This window comes from Hakea prostrata, chromosome 5 (assembly GCF_041222555.1).
Source record: "Hakea prostrata isolate BN-2017 chromosome 5, UWA_Hpros_2, whole genome shotgun sequence".
NCBI lineage: Eukaryota > Viridiplantae > Streptophyta > Magnoliopsida > Proteales > Proteaceae > Hakea > Hakea prostrata.
The window spans coordinates 45,130,822-45,145,610 of NC_142604.1; the positions used below are offsets into that span (position 1 = coordinate 45,130,822).

Below are 14,789 nucleotides of genomic sequence, written 5' to 3' on the forward strand. Positions count from 1 at the left end.
AAATTCACACTTGGAAATAGAATATTTGAAATAATTTTCGAGTATTTATGTTTCTTTTTGGCCAGTTATCTCTTCAAATGTTCCTTGAAATAAACAGATATTTCATTAAAAAAAATTAAATCTTTTTATTTATTTATTTTTAATATCCAATCATCGTTTAAGATAAGGTGTGATGGTGCTATCAAGCGTGTCCGACGAAATCATGCTGCCTTCCTTTCCTAAAATTCGTGATTCGTGACGGTTACACTCTATCGGGCCCTTCTCGTTAAACTTTCCCGGACACGCCACGCTTCGCTTCGCTTCCTAGAGTTTTTATTAATGTGAGACACGACAGATTAATTATGAATTGGTGACGGCGATTTGGATCTTTGCCTGTTTTTGCTTTTCTTTTCCCGAATTCGACGGCAAGATTCGAAAAAACTTGCCGGATTCCGGTGGCACACCTTGTGTCTTCGTCTCCACCCAACCTATCTGCTCAACAACAACGATAACAGCCTCTTTTTGACTTCAATAGTGCTTCGTGTGATCAGATTCGATTTGAATTTGAAAGGTAATTTCGCTGTTGTTTTCCTTTTCCAATGAGGTTTCAATTCGTTTCCAATGAGATCTCAATTCGTCTATGTTCCCAATTGGAGATCAATAACGATTTCTTGCATGTTTTGTCGATGGTGTTCTTACCTGTGTATCTTGAGGTTCAGCTTCAGTTTCTGTTTTGTTGGAATTGGGTTACACTTTATGGCTTTTTATTTATTTGGAGAATTTTTGGGAAAGTGATTGGTTTCATCATCGTTAGGTAAAAGGTGCATTCTTGCTGGTGTGATACAATTCTGTGATTCTTCTGTGGCATTCTGGTTTTGGTTTTGGTTTTTGGATACTGAGTTAAAAGTTAACTGACCCAACTTTTCTCACTTTTAACTAGGTTTTGTCTTTTAAGATCACCTGGTTCTGTCAGGGGTGTGCTTATTGTGGTTAGCTAATAGGTAGTAAATTTTTTGATATTTGATTAGCCAAATTGAATTTTGACCTGGTACTGACATATAGGAAGCATCTAAATCTCAGCTTGGATTGTAGGATCCCAAATATCCTGGAATTGTTTGATCTATAGAGTCACTGTTGAATCCTCCTGCTTCAATTCCATCAACCAATAGGAATGTGGATATCCACCTAATGCTGTGGAGTTTGAAGTTTGGCTTCTATTCATATTCCAGAATTAGTTGCCTTGGCTGAAGTATAACCGGATAGTTTTGAGCTACTCATCGTTGCTGAATTCAATTCAAAAGTAGAGCAATTGAGTGCATTTGACTCTCATAATCGATACCAATCTTTAATTTATATGTGGTCAAAATTTGTTTTTTGGTCATTTTTATATTCTTCTAGATTTCTTACTCATTTTTGTTTTGGGACAATGTAGTGGTAAACTCAAACAAGAGAAAACCAGTGGAAGATTAGATTGCAACAAGAGTTCAGCTAGACGACAGATCAGGTATGATAAAAAACCATATAACTCGTCATAAACAATTCTAAGTTTCTAACAGCCTGAAATTCCAGTTGAATAAACAATTCATGCACTAGAATCCTTTTGTGGGCATGATTCTTAATAAATGCAGTAGATGAAGAATGTGAATTAGGGTCTGAGTTTGATTGACAGATCTGAGGTAACAGGGGAACCCTTGTGAGGGTATGATTCTTAAAACTCAAAATCTTACACAATTTGATATTAAAAATTCTATGCCTCTTAAACTGAAACAGAAATTGACATGCAATTACTGGGAGAAAATAAATAAAAGTATGATGATGAATAGCAACCTGATCTGCAGGCCTGGAGTCACCAAAAATGTCACCACAACAGGGAGGCTGCATTACCAACAATACCAAGAAAGCAATAACCAAATTCATCACTCATAGTGCTTATCTTTTCATCTCCCTACCTCATTCTCTGTTTTTGAGATCTGTTGATTCGTAGAAGAGAAGAGAGTATGCATGCTACAACTAAAAGCCTGCGGTAAAAGGCTTTGTGAAACAATGCATGGCCCTTAAATATGTCTAAGTTAAAAACTCAAAACATGAATCAAACTAGTCTGAAAGCTCCTCCACACAGTAGCTTGCCATGGACTCTTGGAGGTTGTCTACTGCCACTGAAACTTATCTGCCTAAATCAAAACTATACTCTCAGAGACCTTGTCTAACCCAATTAAAACATGACGATAACAACTAAATAAATAGGTCTCTAGCTTAACTAGCTGAGTTTATCCATATTCATTCTCCTTACCCATGTTTTAAGTCCAAAGTTTTTTACGTTCTGAAATCCACTTTAAGATCTGTTTTGAAGCCATCTAAATCTGCAATCCTAGCCCTTTTGTTGGTCTTCCACTGCAATGATGTTTTTTTCTCATTTATCTGCATCAATTCTCCCTGGCTTGGACCAAAATTGGACTACAATTGTGGAAACGATGCCAAATAAGATTCACAACAACATCTTTTGATATGGAGATGTTGACTGCCGTTGAAGTAGAAGAAGAAAATCAGCAACACTCGTCAGCTTCTGTGACGATTACAGGGAATAAGGACAAACCAGAAGCAAGGGAACCAGAATATGATGCTGTATCAGTAGACTGGTCCATTGGATTTCACTCCGACCCCAAAAGGGGTGCAGTGGTTTTGATCCAGCATCAGTTGGACTTAATTAAGTTAATTATTTCAGCTTTAATTCATAGTCTTTCTAATCGTTTTAGTTTTCCTATCTAGAAAAGAGTTAGATTTTGGTTTGAGTTTTGTCTTGAGTTTCATATTTCAAGTAGGATTTTCCCCCCCTTTTAAATACATGCTTGTAACACCCAGCAGAGTTTACAGTGAATTGAGAGAGAAATTGCGTGTTGTTTGAGAATAAAATTGTGGATTTCTTTCTCCCATCTCCTGCATATTTCCCTTCTTCCTATTCTTTTCTAGTTTTAGTTCTGCCACGGCTCACCGTAGCAGCGTATTCCTAAGGTTCACATCGAAATATCAAAATGTCAAGATATCAAGAGATCTCATCTGGTATATGGTTTGGTCAAACATGCAAATCAGTACAGGGAACAAATTGTAAAATTATAAAGCAATTCCAAAGATCAGAATTTAAAATGTTGAATTCTTCTTGAGATATGATATTGAACTATCTGACAGGGACTCAGAATCTGATAGGATGAAATCAGGTAATTCAGATCTCAATCAGTCATGGTACTGATACCCTGATCAAGCATTAAGCAGATCCTTAACTGAAATCAGAATTGCAAGATAAATCGAGAAAATAGGAGATTTTCAACAAGCGGAAACAAACTTGGACTCATGAAAACAATTAAACAATAGGATATTTTATTGGGTATCTGGGTGTTGGAAACTGAAGCTAAATAGAAAGAGAGAGAGAGAGAGAAAAAAAACATATATATAGAAAGGGTATCATCAGTGACCGTCATAGCTCTACATATGCTTAAGCAAACTGAATACAGGAATTGAACTAAGTGTAAACTTTGTTCACCTCCTTGGGTTCAGTATATTGCTATTATACACATCCTAAAATGAAGGGAAACAGCTTAAAAAACAATGCTGGATTGTAGAGACCTAATCAACTCAACCAAAACTCTTATTAAAAATTAAATAAATGTGACTCTTAACTGAACTAATAAAGTACATCCTATATTCATTCTTCCTACCAGTATTTTGGGCTAATTAAAGTGGCTTCTTACGTGTAAAATCGATTGGACCAAAGGCTTGACATGTATAAAACCCTACCCAAGGCTTATTTCTGAATTAAGCCTTTTTCTTTGATTTATCTGCATCTGAATGAGTAAGGTGTCTGTTATCTTTCAGCTACAATGGCGTCTTCTGCAGACTCATGGATGAAGGAATTAAATGAAGCACAGAAACTTGCTGATGATATAAACGGGATGATTTCTGAAAGGAGTTCTTTTCCTCCATCAGGACCAGATACGCAACGTCATGCATCTGCGATTAGGAGAAAGATTACGATATTGGGGACCCGACTTGATAGTTTGCAGTCCCTTTTATCTAAGCTACCTACTAAGCAACCGATGTAAGTAATTTGGTTCAAATAGTTTCTGAATATTTAAAAAAAAAATGACTGTGTTTTGTAACTACATGAATTTTGTTCTTTTGTCTACTGTTAGTTTCTTCGAAGGTTTCCATACTCTTTAATGCTCTTCCCCATATTGAGGACGTTGGAACTGTACTATTTTCCTGTTGTCAAGACCATTAAAGCTACTATTGCTGGAAACCGTCACTATATAAGATCATTCTTTATTCAGACAAATTTATCTGTGGTGGTTAATGGTGGAATAACAGTTTATTTGATGATGGAAGAATTAGTAGGTACAAGTATAGCTGTAGAACAGCACAGACCTTAATAAGCTAGGCTTTAGGCCCCCAATACAATCACAGTGGATAAAAAGGCTCTGTTCCAATCTTTAAAATGGTGATTTATTTATCTTTTCCTCTAGGGGCTCAGTGTGTTGGATCACTTCCAAAATGTAGCAGTTCAGTCACTTACACTTTTTTGTCCTTGGTAGATTCTTTATAATGAGGTAGTGGTTTTTAAATTTCTTGTTTTAGCTTGCTGAGATGTTTCCTGTAGGGAATTTTCCTTTAGTGATGCATTGTGGTTGCTATATTGCTGACATGGGCTCACAAGATTTTTGAATCTTTTAAGCTTAGAGCTTGATGGGTAGTCAAAGTAGAAATATTAGGTTATAAAGTTGGGAAAAGGGGAGGGGGTGTTCTTATGTTAAAGGGAGGTTTCTTGGGATTGCAACTGAGTGTGTGTACTGAGAGAACCATGAAATAGCATTTAGTGAAAGATTGTAGAATGTAGAAAAAATAAAGTTTTCTCAATGTTATGGGAAGAACTTTTGAAAATGGTGATTTCTTAATATTTTTCCTCTAGAGGTTCACTGTGTTGGATCACTTCCAAGATATAGCAGTTCAATCACTTAAAACTTTTTCCTAATAGATACTTTGTAATGAGGTAGTGGGTTTTAAATTTGTTATTAGCTTGCTGAGATGTTTCCTCTAGGGACTTATGATGATTGCTATACTGCTGCCACAGGCTCACATGGTGTTTTAGGGTTATAATTGATCAGTAAGTAAAGTAGAAATTTTAGGTTATATTAAGGGGGAAAGTCAGATCAAAGGGAGGTGTATTCGGACTGCAAGAGAGGGGATTCCTGTGATAAGAGAACTTAATAGCTTTCAGTGAAAGATTAGAGAACAATTAAGGATTCTTTGTGGTGTTGAAATTTTTTTTGAAAAATGTCAGAGAATGTTGTTAGTAAACTTCTCTTTTAATTTTTGAAATTAGTTTACTTGGACTTCGATGGTCACCGATGAGGTTAAAGCAAACAAGTCATCAAGTCGAAGGAAAACTGCAAGCACAAGTAATGCTGTCAAAGGAAGGTTCTCAACTAGTGAATAATTTTTATGAACTATGGACAGAAGAATCACTGCTAAAACCTCAAAAGTCACCAATGGAAGAAAGCCTTTGCAAGTTTCCTGAAATAGAAAAATGTAGAACATATCATTTTCCTCTTAATGTGTCGAGATTGTTCCTCTAACTGCTTCCATGATAACAACAACAAGCTATGACCTCCAAAAGTGTGGTTAAAGCACATCTAGACAAATAAAAAACATAATTTGACCTGAATATTTTCTTGAGGGGGAAGTTAATTAACTAATGAGTATATTAGTACTCCACACGCATTCATTTGATGATTATTTGTATCATATGATGCTCTGAAGTGCAAAAATTTATCCTGCCCACAAGATGGAGGTAAAAACATTCCTAGGATAATCTTGTCAAATCCAGAAAGTTCCTGAAGCTTAGTGTCTAGTGTAGTTGTGTACACATCTGTACGCTACATTCAGCTTTTCAAATTTCACTTCATCCATTCTTATTTGCAGGGTTTCATGTATTGGTGTATCATACCTGTGGATACATGTTGATGTCAGTGAGTATCAATAGATTTGATACAATATGGGCTGGTACTTATTTTTAAAAACAGTTTGCAGCTTCCTTGTATGGACCATTACAGGTTAATACAGTCTAATTGGAATGCATATAGAGATACTTGATACCTGTTTAAACCTGCAAACCAGAAACAATGAGTGAGATGAAAATGACAGCAACTAAAAGCATTGGGAACTTGTTTTTCTCTTTGATATGAGTTTTTTTTCTTCTTTTCTCTCTCTCTCTTATTTTTTTCTTAATTTTTTTAAGGGGGGTGGTATATGTATAGATATTCTACAACAAAGGTTTTTATGCTTCAAACCTGTATTTCATATCTATCCAAAGCACATCCTTGCATTTCTTGACTATTACCATCTCTATCTTTGGCATATTTTGCACCTCTTTGATATGATGTCTCTTAAAATCACTCTTGCAATATGATACGATACTTAAATACTTGATCATTGTCTACAAAGATACTGTTAGGACCGTGGGAGAATGCCATGTGGAGGAGAGAGAATGAGATTATCATTATCAACTGCTGGTGGATGGATTATAATAGGAGGGAAGATTTGAGAAGAGGCATTGGATATTTTATGTAAGGTTTGGGCAGCCTTTGGCCGAGGACACCATAGGGTGTAGGGGGTGACTGGCACCATTGTAACCATGTTGATTGGTCATTGAGTTTGTCTTTGCTTATTAGTAATTAATGTCTGTATTTGATCGCGGTGTCATAGAAATTGATATCAAAGCGTGTTTCAATCCGCGGGAAGATTTATGGTGACTGCATTCTCCATATCTTCTGGCAAAGGAGATGCACAAGAATGGATTCCATAGGTAATACGCTCTGTTAGGCATACCAAATTGAGTATGATTATCAATTGGGTGTGGCACTTCAACACCTGGAAGGGGATGCATTGGAGTGTGTATTAGAGAAAATGGCTGTGAGTTTGATTAGAAAAGTTTTAACGAGGCCCTGCAATTTGATTTCCATGAAGAAGTTGAGAGGAGTACTGGTGCTGCAGAGAACAACAAGATCACAAGTTTTGATGGCCATGCAGGGGGCCGATGATACGCTTGAGAGTGAGCAAAGAAGTTTTAATTTCAGAGAAGAGAAGGTTGAGGAAGAACCACCAGAACAAGAGGCTGGCGAAAATAAATTTGGAAAGAAGTAGGTGGGGTGAAAAAATGCTAGACTGTGGAACTGTTGGCAGCAGATGGGTTTTGGGCAATTGTGAATTGACAGCAGTGAGGCAAGAGGTCGAAACTCCGCATTTGGGGAAGGGGAGAAGCTACATTGATTCAGAGAGAACAACGGTGGGGCCACAAGGATTTCAGCGAAACCACCATGGCGGAGTATGGAGACAACAATGGGAGGAAGCGGATGGTTACACCACAGGAAGGAGGGGAATAACACTGTGATGTGCAGGCGGTTACTTAGAGACTCCATAACTGATATTAACCACCTCCATTTGATCACGACGCAAGGGGAAGAGGCAGTTGCAGAATCAGCAGTTAGGGTTCAAAGGGAAAGATGTCGCAGGAGAAGAGAGGGGTGGACCGGGCGGTGGTTGAACCCCTCCCCTTGGTCGGGTTGATGTACTTGGGCCAGCAACAGAAATCAAGAAATTGGGTCCTGGGAAGTCCAACTAACTTAAACGATGAAAGCTCAAGTCACGGGTCCATAAAAGGTTATAAATCCAGGTTCATTGCCTTATTTCTAAAATGGGAAACGAATAACTTATGAAATAAAGGGTTGGAGAAGGGTGTGCAGTGCAAAATTGATTTGTGGAGTTGCACCGTATTGTCATTTTGTTCAGTGGAACTTCGAAAATTCTCAAGTGATTCCACTATCCCGGCAGCTCATCATGTGAATCCACACTTTGAAGTTATATGCTCGCTTCCTTCTTTTCAAGTTGATGTACCCAATGATCACCAAAAAAGTAGAAATCAGAGAACTAGGATAGTATAGATAGGAGCACAGAACTGAAATCTATAGTTCTGATTGCTTAGCAAGTTGACTGCATATCTCAAAAGGTTGATCTTTGTCAGCATCTATCACTTGTGCCACAAGCTACTGGAGAGGGGTTTTGTGTTTTTAATGCTATAATATGTAAAATATCTATTTCCAGAACCAGATTTCATATGGTTAATGTTTCATGAGCATAAAGCTAGGTGTTCATGGTATCTGGCTGACATGCCTGCTATTTGGGTGTTTGTCCAGAATTGGTATTAAATTGTCAAGGAGAATGGTGTTTACATGTTTTGTAGTTGTAGGTGATGCTACGATAATACTTGTAATAGTGGGGAGTCTTAAGAATTTGAAGTCTACATGTGCCAAGACTTGTGGGGTTTATTGTGCTAGTGGCTGGTTAGTGGGATGTTCCCAATGTAGAGAACTTCCTATTTGTAGGATGGTTTATTGAGACTGAGAAATGGGGGTACCCAGTGCACGAGGATCCCGCAACTGCAGGATATGGGGAGGGCCAAGAAGAGATCACTATGCTATTGTTCCTCCTGAACTCCTGGTTTCTTCTGTTCCCAGCTTGGATCTCTTTTATGGGTACCTATGTAAACTATGGATCTTAGCTTCAAAATCAGCCACGATGCATCTGTTTCTTAGTCCGAGAGATTTCTAAATGTAAAATATTAATCTGTCAGTTTGTACAGTATGGCATCATCTTCGTGCTTGGGTTTGCATTGCTCGTGCAACAACTAAGTGGCACTGATGCAATGAATGAAGTTCTTCATGTCTTTTATCATTACCATAACAATTTTTCATTGTTCTTGTATGTCTTTTGAACTCCAAACTATTTCCGGTTGACATTTGTTTTGACCTTCTTTTTTTACTATGCATGACTATAAAGAAGTTTTGCTTGCAGCTATCTATCTAGAACGAGATTTCTTTTGTAGCATCTCAGACTTTTAGTTTTGGCTAGGCTTTTCAGTGGCTCTACTTCTTGGCTTCTGGCCCAACTTTCGGGGAATATGGAAGTTAAAAGTGTGTGGCCAATGAAAACATTTGTTCATCTTCAATCTTTGCTGCTTTTGGATCTTATCTTGATAAAGATTCTTAACAAAATGTTTTTTTTGGTTGTCCCCATGATCCCCAGTACTTGGCCTTAGAAGCCAAGAGAAAGCCTTGAGAAGCTTAGTCAAATATAAACATTATGAAACCAATGTTAGCATTTTAAGCAATGATGTGTCACCTACTGGAAGGATTGGTAATGCTCTCTTCAACAATATCACCCTGCCCATTCCACAACAACCCCCCCCCCCTTTTCTTTCTTCTTCCTGTGCACCCTAGTAAATGGGACTTTGAAGCAAAGGCCATCATAGTTCCATACTTCCATGAAATTAATTTTCACTGGTTGAGTTTTCAGAATTTCATCAGAGGGGGCTAACATGTGAAAGAAGGCAATTCGACAGCCATTGATCTCCTCATTTTTTTTTTTGGGGGGAGGGGGGGGGGGGGTGGTGGGGGATGTCCAGCACAATTTAGCTCTCTTAGTATATTTATTTTCCACGAAATCCTTTCTTGAGGCTATTAATACTGTACATTGTTTTATTTTATTGGATTTGGATATACAATATCTGTATCAATACTTGGGGCTTTAAATTTGTATCACCCACAACTATTTTGTTTGATTACATCATCTGTTCCTTACCTTTGCTCAACTTTTTTCTTCAAAATCCCAGAACTGAGAAGGAGATGCATCGACGCCAGGATATGCTTGCGAATTTGAGATCCAAAACCGATCAGATGGGCTCTGCGCTGAATATGTCAAATTTTGCTAATAGGGACAGCTTGCTAGGACCAGATACAAAGACAGATGCTATGGCCAGAACTACTGGCTTGGACAACCATGGTCTTGTTGGACTTCAGCGGCAAATAATGAGAGGCAAATTTCTATTATATTAAAAGATCTTTCTTCTCTCTCTCCCTCTATCTCTCCCCCCCTCCCCGCCCGGTTTCTTTCTCTCTTTCTCTGGCATGCATGATTTGAATAGATTTATGGGCTCGTATTGGAAACAGAACAAGATGAAGGTCTTGAGAAATTGGAGGAGTCAGTTTTAAGCACAAAGCATATTGCATTGGCTGTGAACGAGGAACTTGGCTTACACGCTAGGCTTCTTGTATGTTTTCTGAAGATGCTTTTCCTGCCTTTTGTTTTGTTCTATGCATTTGTTATTTTCTCAATTCAATGCTGCATTCGTGAACTTTCATGTCTCGTTTCGCCTCAACTATGCAGGATACCTTGGACCAACATGTGGACTCGACAGACTCCAGACTACAGGTTACATTCAATTCTAGTTGGTCACAGAAAGAATTGCTTTCATGTGCATGAATACATCTAATATTGTTGAATACATACAACATGCACTAATAATATTGTGCTAGTACAGATACAAGGGCAGATTCTAATATACGTTAATATCCTAAAAGTTTGTCATAATGTAGTGATGGAATTTAATTAGACAGTAAAATGTTTTAAAGCCCAAACACTCCCCGCCCCCCCCCCCAAAAAAAAAAAAAAAAAAAAAGAAAAAGAAAAAGAAATAATAATAAATGAAAAGAAAAGAAGGACAATAGTTCTGGAGTCATTTCGACTCCTGTACTTGTTGAGTATTACTAGTTTGCACAGCCAAAACAACTCAATAACTTATTATATCCTTGATTATTATCTCTGTTCTTATTGAGACTGTTGGTCATTATCTTTGACCAAGGGTCTAATTTGGTGGGATGATTCTTTTGACTGGGTAAAATAGTTATGCTAGGACGTTTTGAAGTCATGTCAAAATATCTCAATTTGAACAAACCTCGGTTTGACATAGGGACCTTGATTTTAGTTTCTACAAATGTAGGGCTCTGAGACCAGTTTTTGAAACTTGGAGGGAACCAGTGCTTTGACCAAACAGCAGGGTTGCCTGTGAAATTTATTCAATTTTACTACTAAAGGGGAAGAAATTACTGTACCCAAAATGTTGCTGCTAAGGATAATTGCAAGTAACAGTGACAAGTATACGTTGTTTCATTTCAATTGAATGTTAGCCTGGTGAAATTTATTCTATTTTGCTACTACAGGGAAGGTTTTTTTTTGGGTAGGACGGGGAAGAAAGTTACTAAATCCAAATGCTTTTGCCAAGGATAACTAATGTAATCGCATTTAACAGTGACAATAAGTCGTCATTCCCTTTTGTGTGAAATGTTAACCCTTGAATTATAGTACATCAGAGTTAAACAGTGTATCACTTGATGTATTTATTTTGGTCTTTTGTTGGATGCAGCGTGTGGTAAAGAGATTGGCAATTCTGAACAAACATGCTAGAGGTGGTTGCTCTTGCATGAGTATGCTTATGGCCGTGATTGGGATTGTTCTTCTAGCTGTCATTGTTTGGCTTCTAATAAAATACTTGTAATACCAATGATGGTAAGCACAACAATCTTCTATTCCAACCTCTTTTTTTTTTGATTGTACATTTGTGTGAGCACTTGTGCATGTTCACTGTTACGCTTTAAATCAGTGCTTGAATTTCTTTTGTGATCCTACCAAATAAATAAATAAAAAAAAGATTTCTTGTGTGATTTTGTATTTCTGGGTGTACTCAGCCCTCTTCTGTATTGCTAATAACCAGGTTTGTAGAAAATACTGTGTACAGCAGTAGCTGAGTTATGTCTGGCATCAGACTAATAGAAAAGGTCCATCCGTTTTGGGTATGTGGCATGAAGTTGTAAATATACAAGAAAGGTGTGGAGTCATAATCTATGAAACCAGGACTTCAGGTATCAGCATAGTTTTGCTAAATGCTTGATTGGATTATGATGAAAACAGAAGCTAGCCCAAAACCATTGGCCTTTATTACATATTATTATCTGTTTAGCATATGGATAAAATAGACAGAGAAGAAGCTAAAGGAGGGAGTTGACAATGAGTCTGAAGTCCTCAAAACAGACAGCACCATCCCCATTCACATCCATGGAGGATATTATGTTCTGACAATCCTCCAAAGATAACCCAAGTCCCATATTTCCTACAAGTTCATGGAACTGCTCCCCTGTTAAGAGCTCATCGCCGTTAAGATCCAACGATTCAAAAGTGGTTCGAAGGAGGTTGCCCATGTCCCCGAGCTCCATGTCTTTTGTGTTCATCTCCAAGAACTCTTCAATGCTTAGCAACCCATCCTTGTTAGTGTCACCTTGCTCCATCATAGCCTTGACGTCTTGTTCGCTTGCACCATAACCAAGTGAATTCAATAGGCCACCAAGCTCTGCAGTTGTGATGAAACCATCATTGTCAGCATCGAAGGCTCTAAATGCCTCCACCAGACTGAAGACATGGCTTATTGCCTCTGTCTGTGAGGAGATTGATGATCTGAGCTGAGCCATGGATGAATAGACTTTGCCAAATATGTTGCAGTCATTGTTAGGTGTTTCTCTTTAAATAGGTTAGCTAAAAAGGCTCAATTTAGGGAAGTTCACTGTTCCTCCTTTATGTCTTTTTTTTTTGGGTAGAGTTCCTCCTTTATGTTGACATAAAGCAAAAGAGGAGAGTATCTTATTCCCTGAAGATAGATGAGCCTGACTTCTGTAAATACAGTGGTGAAAATTCTTATTCCCCATTATCCTCTACTGGAGAAAATTCCTTTAGATTATCCAAGGCTGGCTGGTGAGGTCTAACATCCTTCAGTTAGGATGGAATATGATCAACCGGAAGGGGGTTAACTATGAATCTATTTATCAAGAACTATGGAACAGGGCCAAGAGAAACCAAACAAAAATCATAGAGAAAGGCTAAAAGCTCATCATATGTCAGTCATGAGTGGTGGATGGGTGTGAGGAACAAGCTGTGATATCTGTAAAGGTAATAAGTTGAATCCTGGTGAGCTGATCTTGATTGTCAATAGAGTGAGCAAGTTCACTTGGATCCTGATGCATGTCTTAGCCAAATTAAACTGAGAAAACCAAATTGAACCGAATCAAATCAAAGTCGGAAATTTTCTAATGGTTGGATTTCGGTTTTCCTAAAACAAACATCAAAACCGAAGAAATCAAATCGAAACCTGACCAAACCGGTCCGTTGACACCCTTGCCTTTGGTGGATATCTTGGCAAAACAGAACTAGGTCTTTTCTCTTTAAAGCACTTGATCAAACAATTCTACTGCAGTACTGAAGAGACAGAATATTTCCTCCAGACTGTTGGTAGGCCAAAATAGGGTCCCCTCTATGGTCTTGGCTTTTAATCCTGGTTGACCATGGAAGCATAATGCTCTACTTTATGTTTTGCATTGATTCGTTTTCCTCATTATCCACTCTGCAACTTGGTAAGTAAAATTTGAAAAAAAGAAAAGAAAAGAAAAAGAATCTTGATAAGTAAAATGGTGTCTGTCTTTAATTAAACCTGTATGTTCAAATCATCAGGTTCAATATTGCATTTCTATAAAGAGATGAATTGCATCTTTGTGATGGCCATGCTTCTCATGGCAGGAGATCATAATCTGTCCAGGAAATCATATTCTGTATGGGAACCTTATTGAAACGTTCTTATGCTTCTTTTTTTTTTCAATTCAAATTAGACCTACATAACAACAATGAATGCTTTTGCTTCCCCTGTGATTAAAGAAGCACGAGTTCGGGCCCTCCCTCATTAAAGCCACTACACGATTTCAGTATAGCTGAGCAAGAAAACTCATCGCCGTTATTGTGCGTTTTTGCATTTATTTCAATAAGGGCCTGTTTGGTTACATGAATCCAGAGATTTCAAATATCTGGATTCATGAATTTGAGAATTATACCCATTTGGTTGTAAAAGTCTCTAAATTCATGAAATCTAGAGATTCACATTTTTACACTAAAAACGTGAATATGTAGATTTATGGGTAAGGGGTGAAATCCAAAGATTTCAAAAAAGCTATACATTTGCACATTCACAAAATTCACGTTGATCAAATAATTTTTTAGGATGAATTCACAGATTTCATTCCATAACCAAACATCTAATTTTATAAATTATAACTCCATAGATTTAAAATCTATAGATTTGAAATTTCTAGATATTTGAAATCTCCAGACTCACGTAACCAAACAAGACCCTAAACAAATTAAGCAGCGACTTGATCTTCACGTCCTATATGAGTGTGTTGGCGGGGAAAAAATGTGCAAGTAAGATGTGATCAATCAAACGATTGGCTAAATTCAATTCAGTTTTAACACAGAATCATCCATCTGCAGTCCATTTTCAGGAACACCCAGAATGCCATATGCTTTCAGATTGCTTGATACAGTGAATATATTGAGTTTAATACCTAAAGAACCTCTCATAAATTGTCCTTTCTAATTTCAAGGGTTATATTATAAAAGAAAGAGAAAAAAAAAGTTAGTCTTTTGTACTATAGTTTAATTATTACTTTTCTTTTCTATACTTTTTGAAATTACTAACCCAACCTTAAACTTCACCTGTAATTATTGTTACCTCTTGACCATCAAACTCCATTAGTTATAAGTGATGACTTGATAACTTTTATTTATTTAAAAATTTCAAAATAATCCTAAAGTTTTATTCTACTTGTTTATACTTTATACTAAATTACATTACCTTAATAATTAGGAAAAAAATCAGCCCTAATTATAAGACACAAGAACCTCCTCTTGAGTTACCAAAACCACCACCCTAACTTCCCAACACCATCTAAAATGCATTGAACCGGGCAGACTGGTTTAGTGATTCGGTCCAACCAAATTTAGGGTATAAACAAATTCTAGTAACAGGTTTTTTCTGAGGATCAATATTTAGT

The 14,789-nt window shown here is 37.3% G+C and overlaps 2 protein-coding genes across 2 annotated transcripts; one reads left to right on the forward strand and one right to left on the reverse strand.

The window, feature by feature from the left end:
• The first annotated feature begins 215 nt into the window (after window positions 1–215).
• On the forward strand, window positions 216–11,784 carry LOC149016088 (syntaxin-52-like). Its single transcript, XM_089157225.1, has 6 exons — window positions 216–550; window positions 3,847–4,069; window positions 9,695–9,897; window positions 10,032–10,132; window positions 10,249–10,293; window positions 11,285–11,784. The coding sequence occupies exons 2-6, from the start codon at window positions 3,852–3,854 to the stop codon at window positions 11,414–11,416; spliced, it is 699 nt and encodes a 232-aa protein (XP_089013351.1). The 5' UTR covers window positions 216–550; window positions 3,847–3,851; the 3' UTR covers window positions 11,417–11,784.
• Window positions 11,785–11,808: 24 nt separating this feature from the next.
• LOC149016089 (putative calcium-binding protein CML29) lies at window positions 11,809–12,394 on the reverse strand. The gene has a single exon (XM_089157226.1). It carries the CDS (start codon window positions 12,381–12,383, stop codon window positions 11,907–11,909), a length of 477 nt encoding a protein of 158 aa, XP_089013352.1. The 5' UTR covers window positions 12,384–12,394; the 3' UTR covers window positions 11,809–11,906.
• Window positions 12,395–14,789: the final 2,395 nt, after the last annotated feature.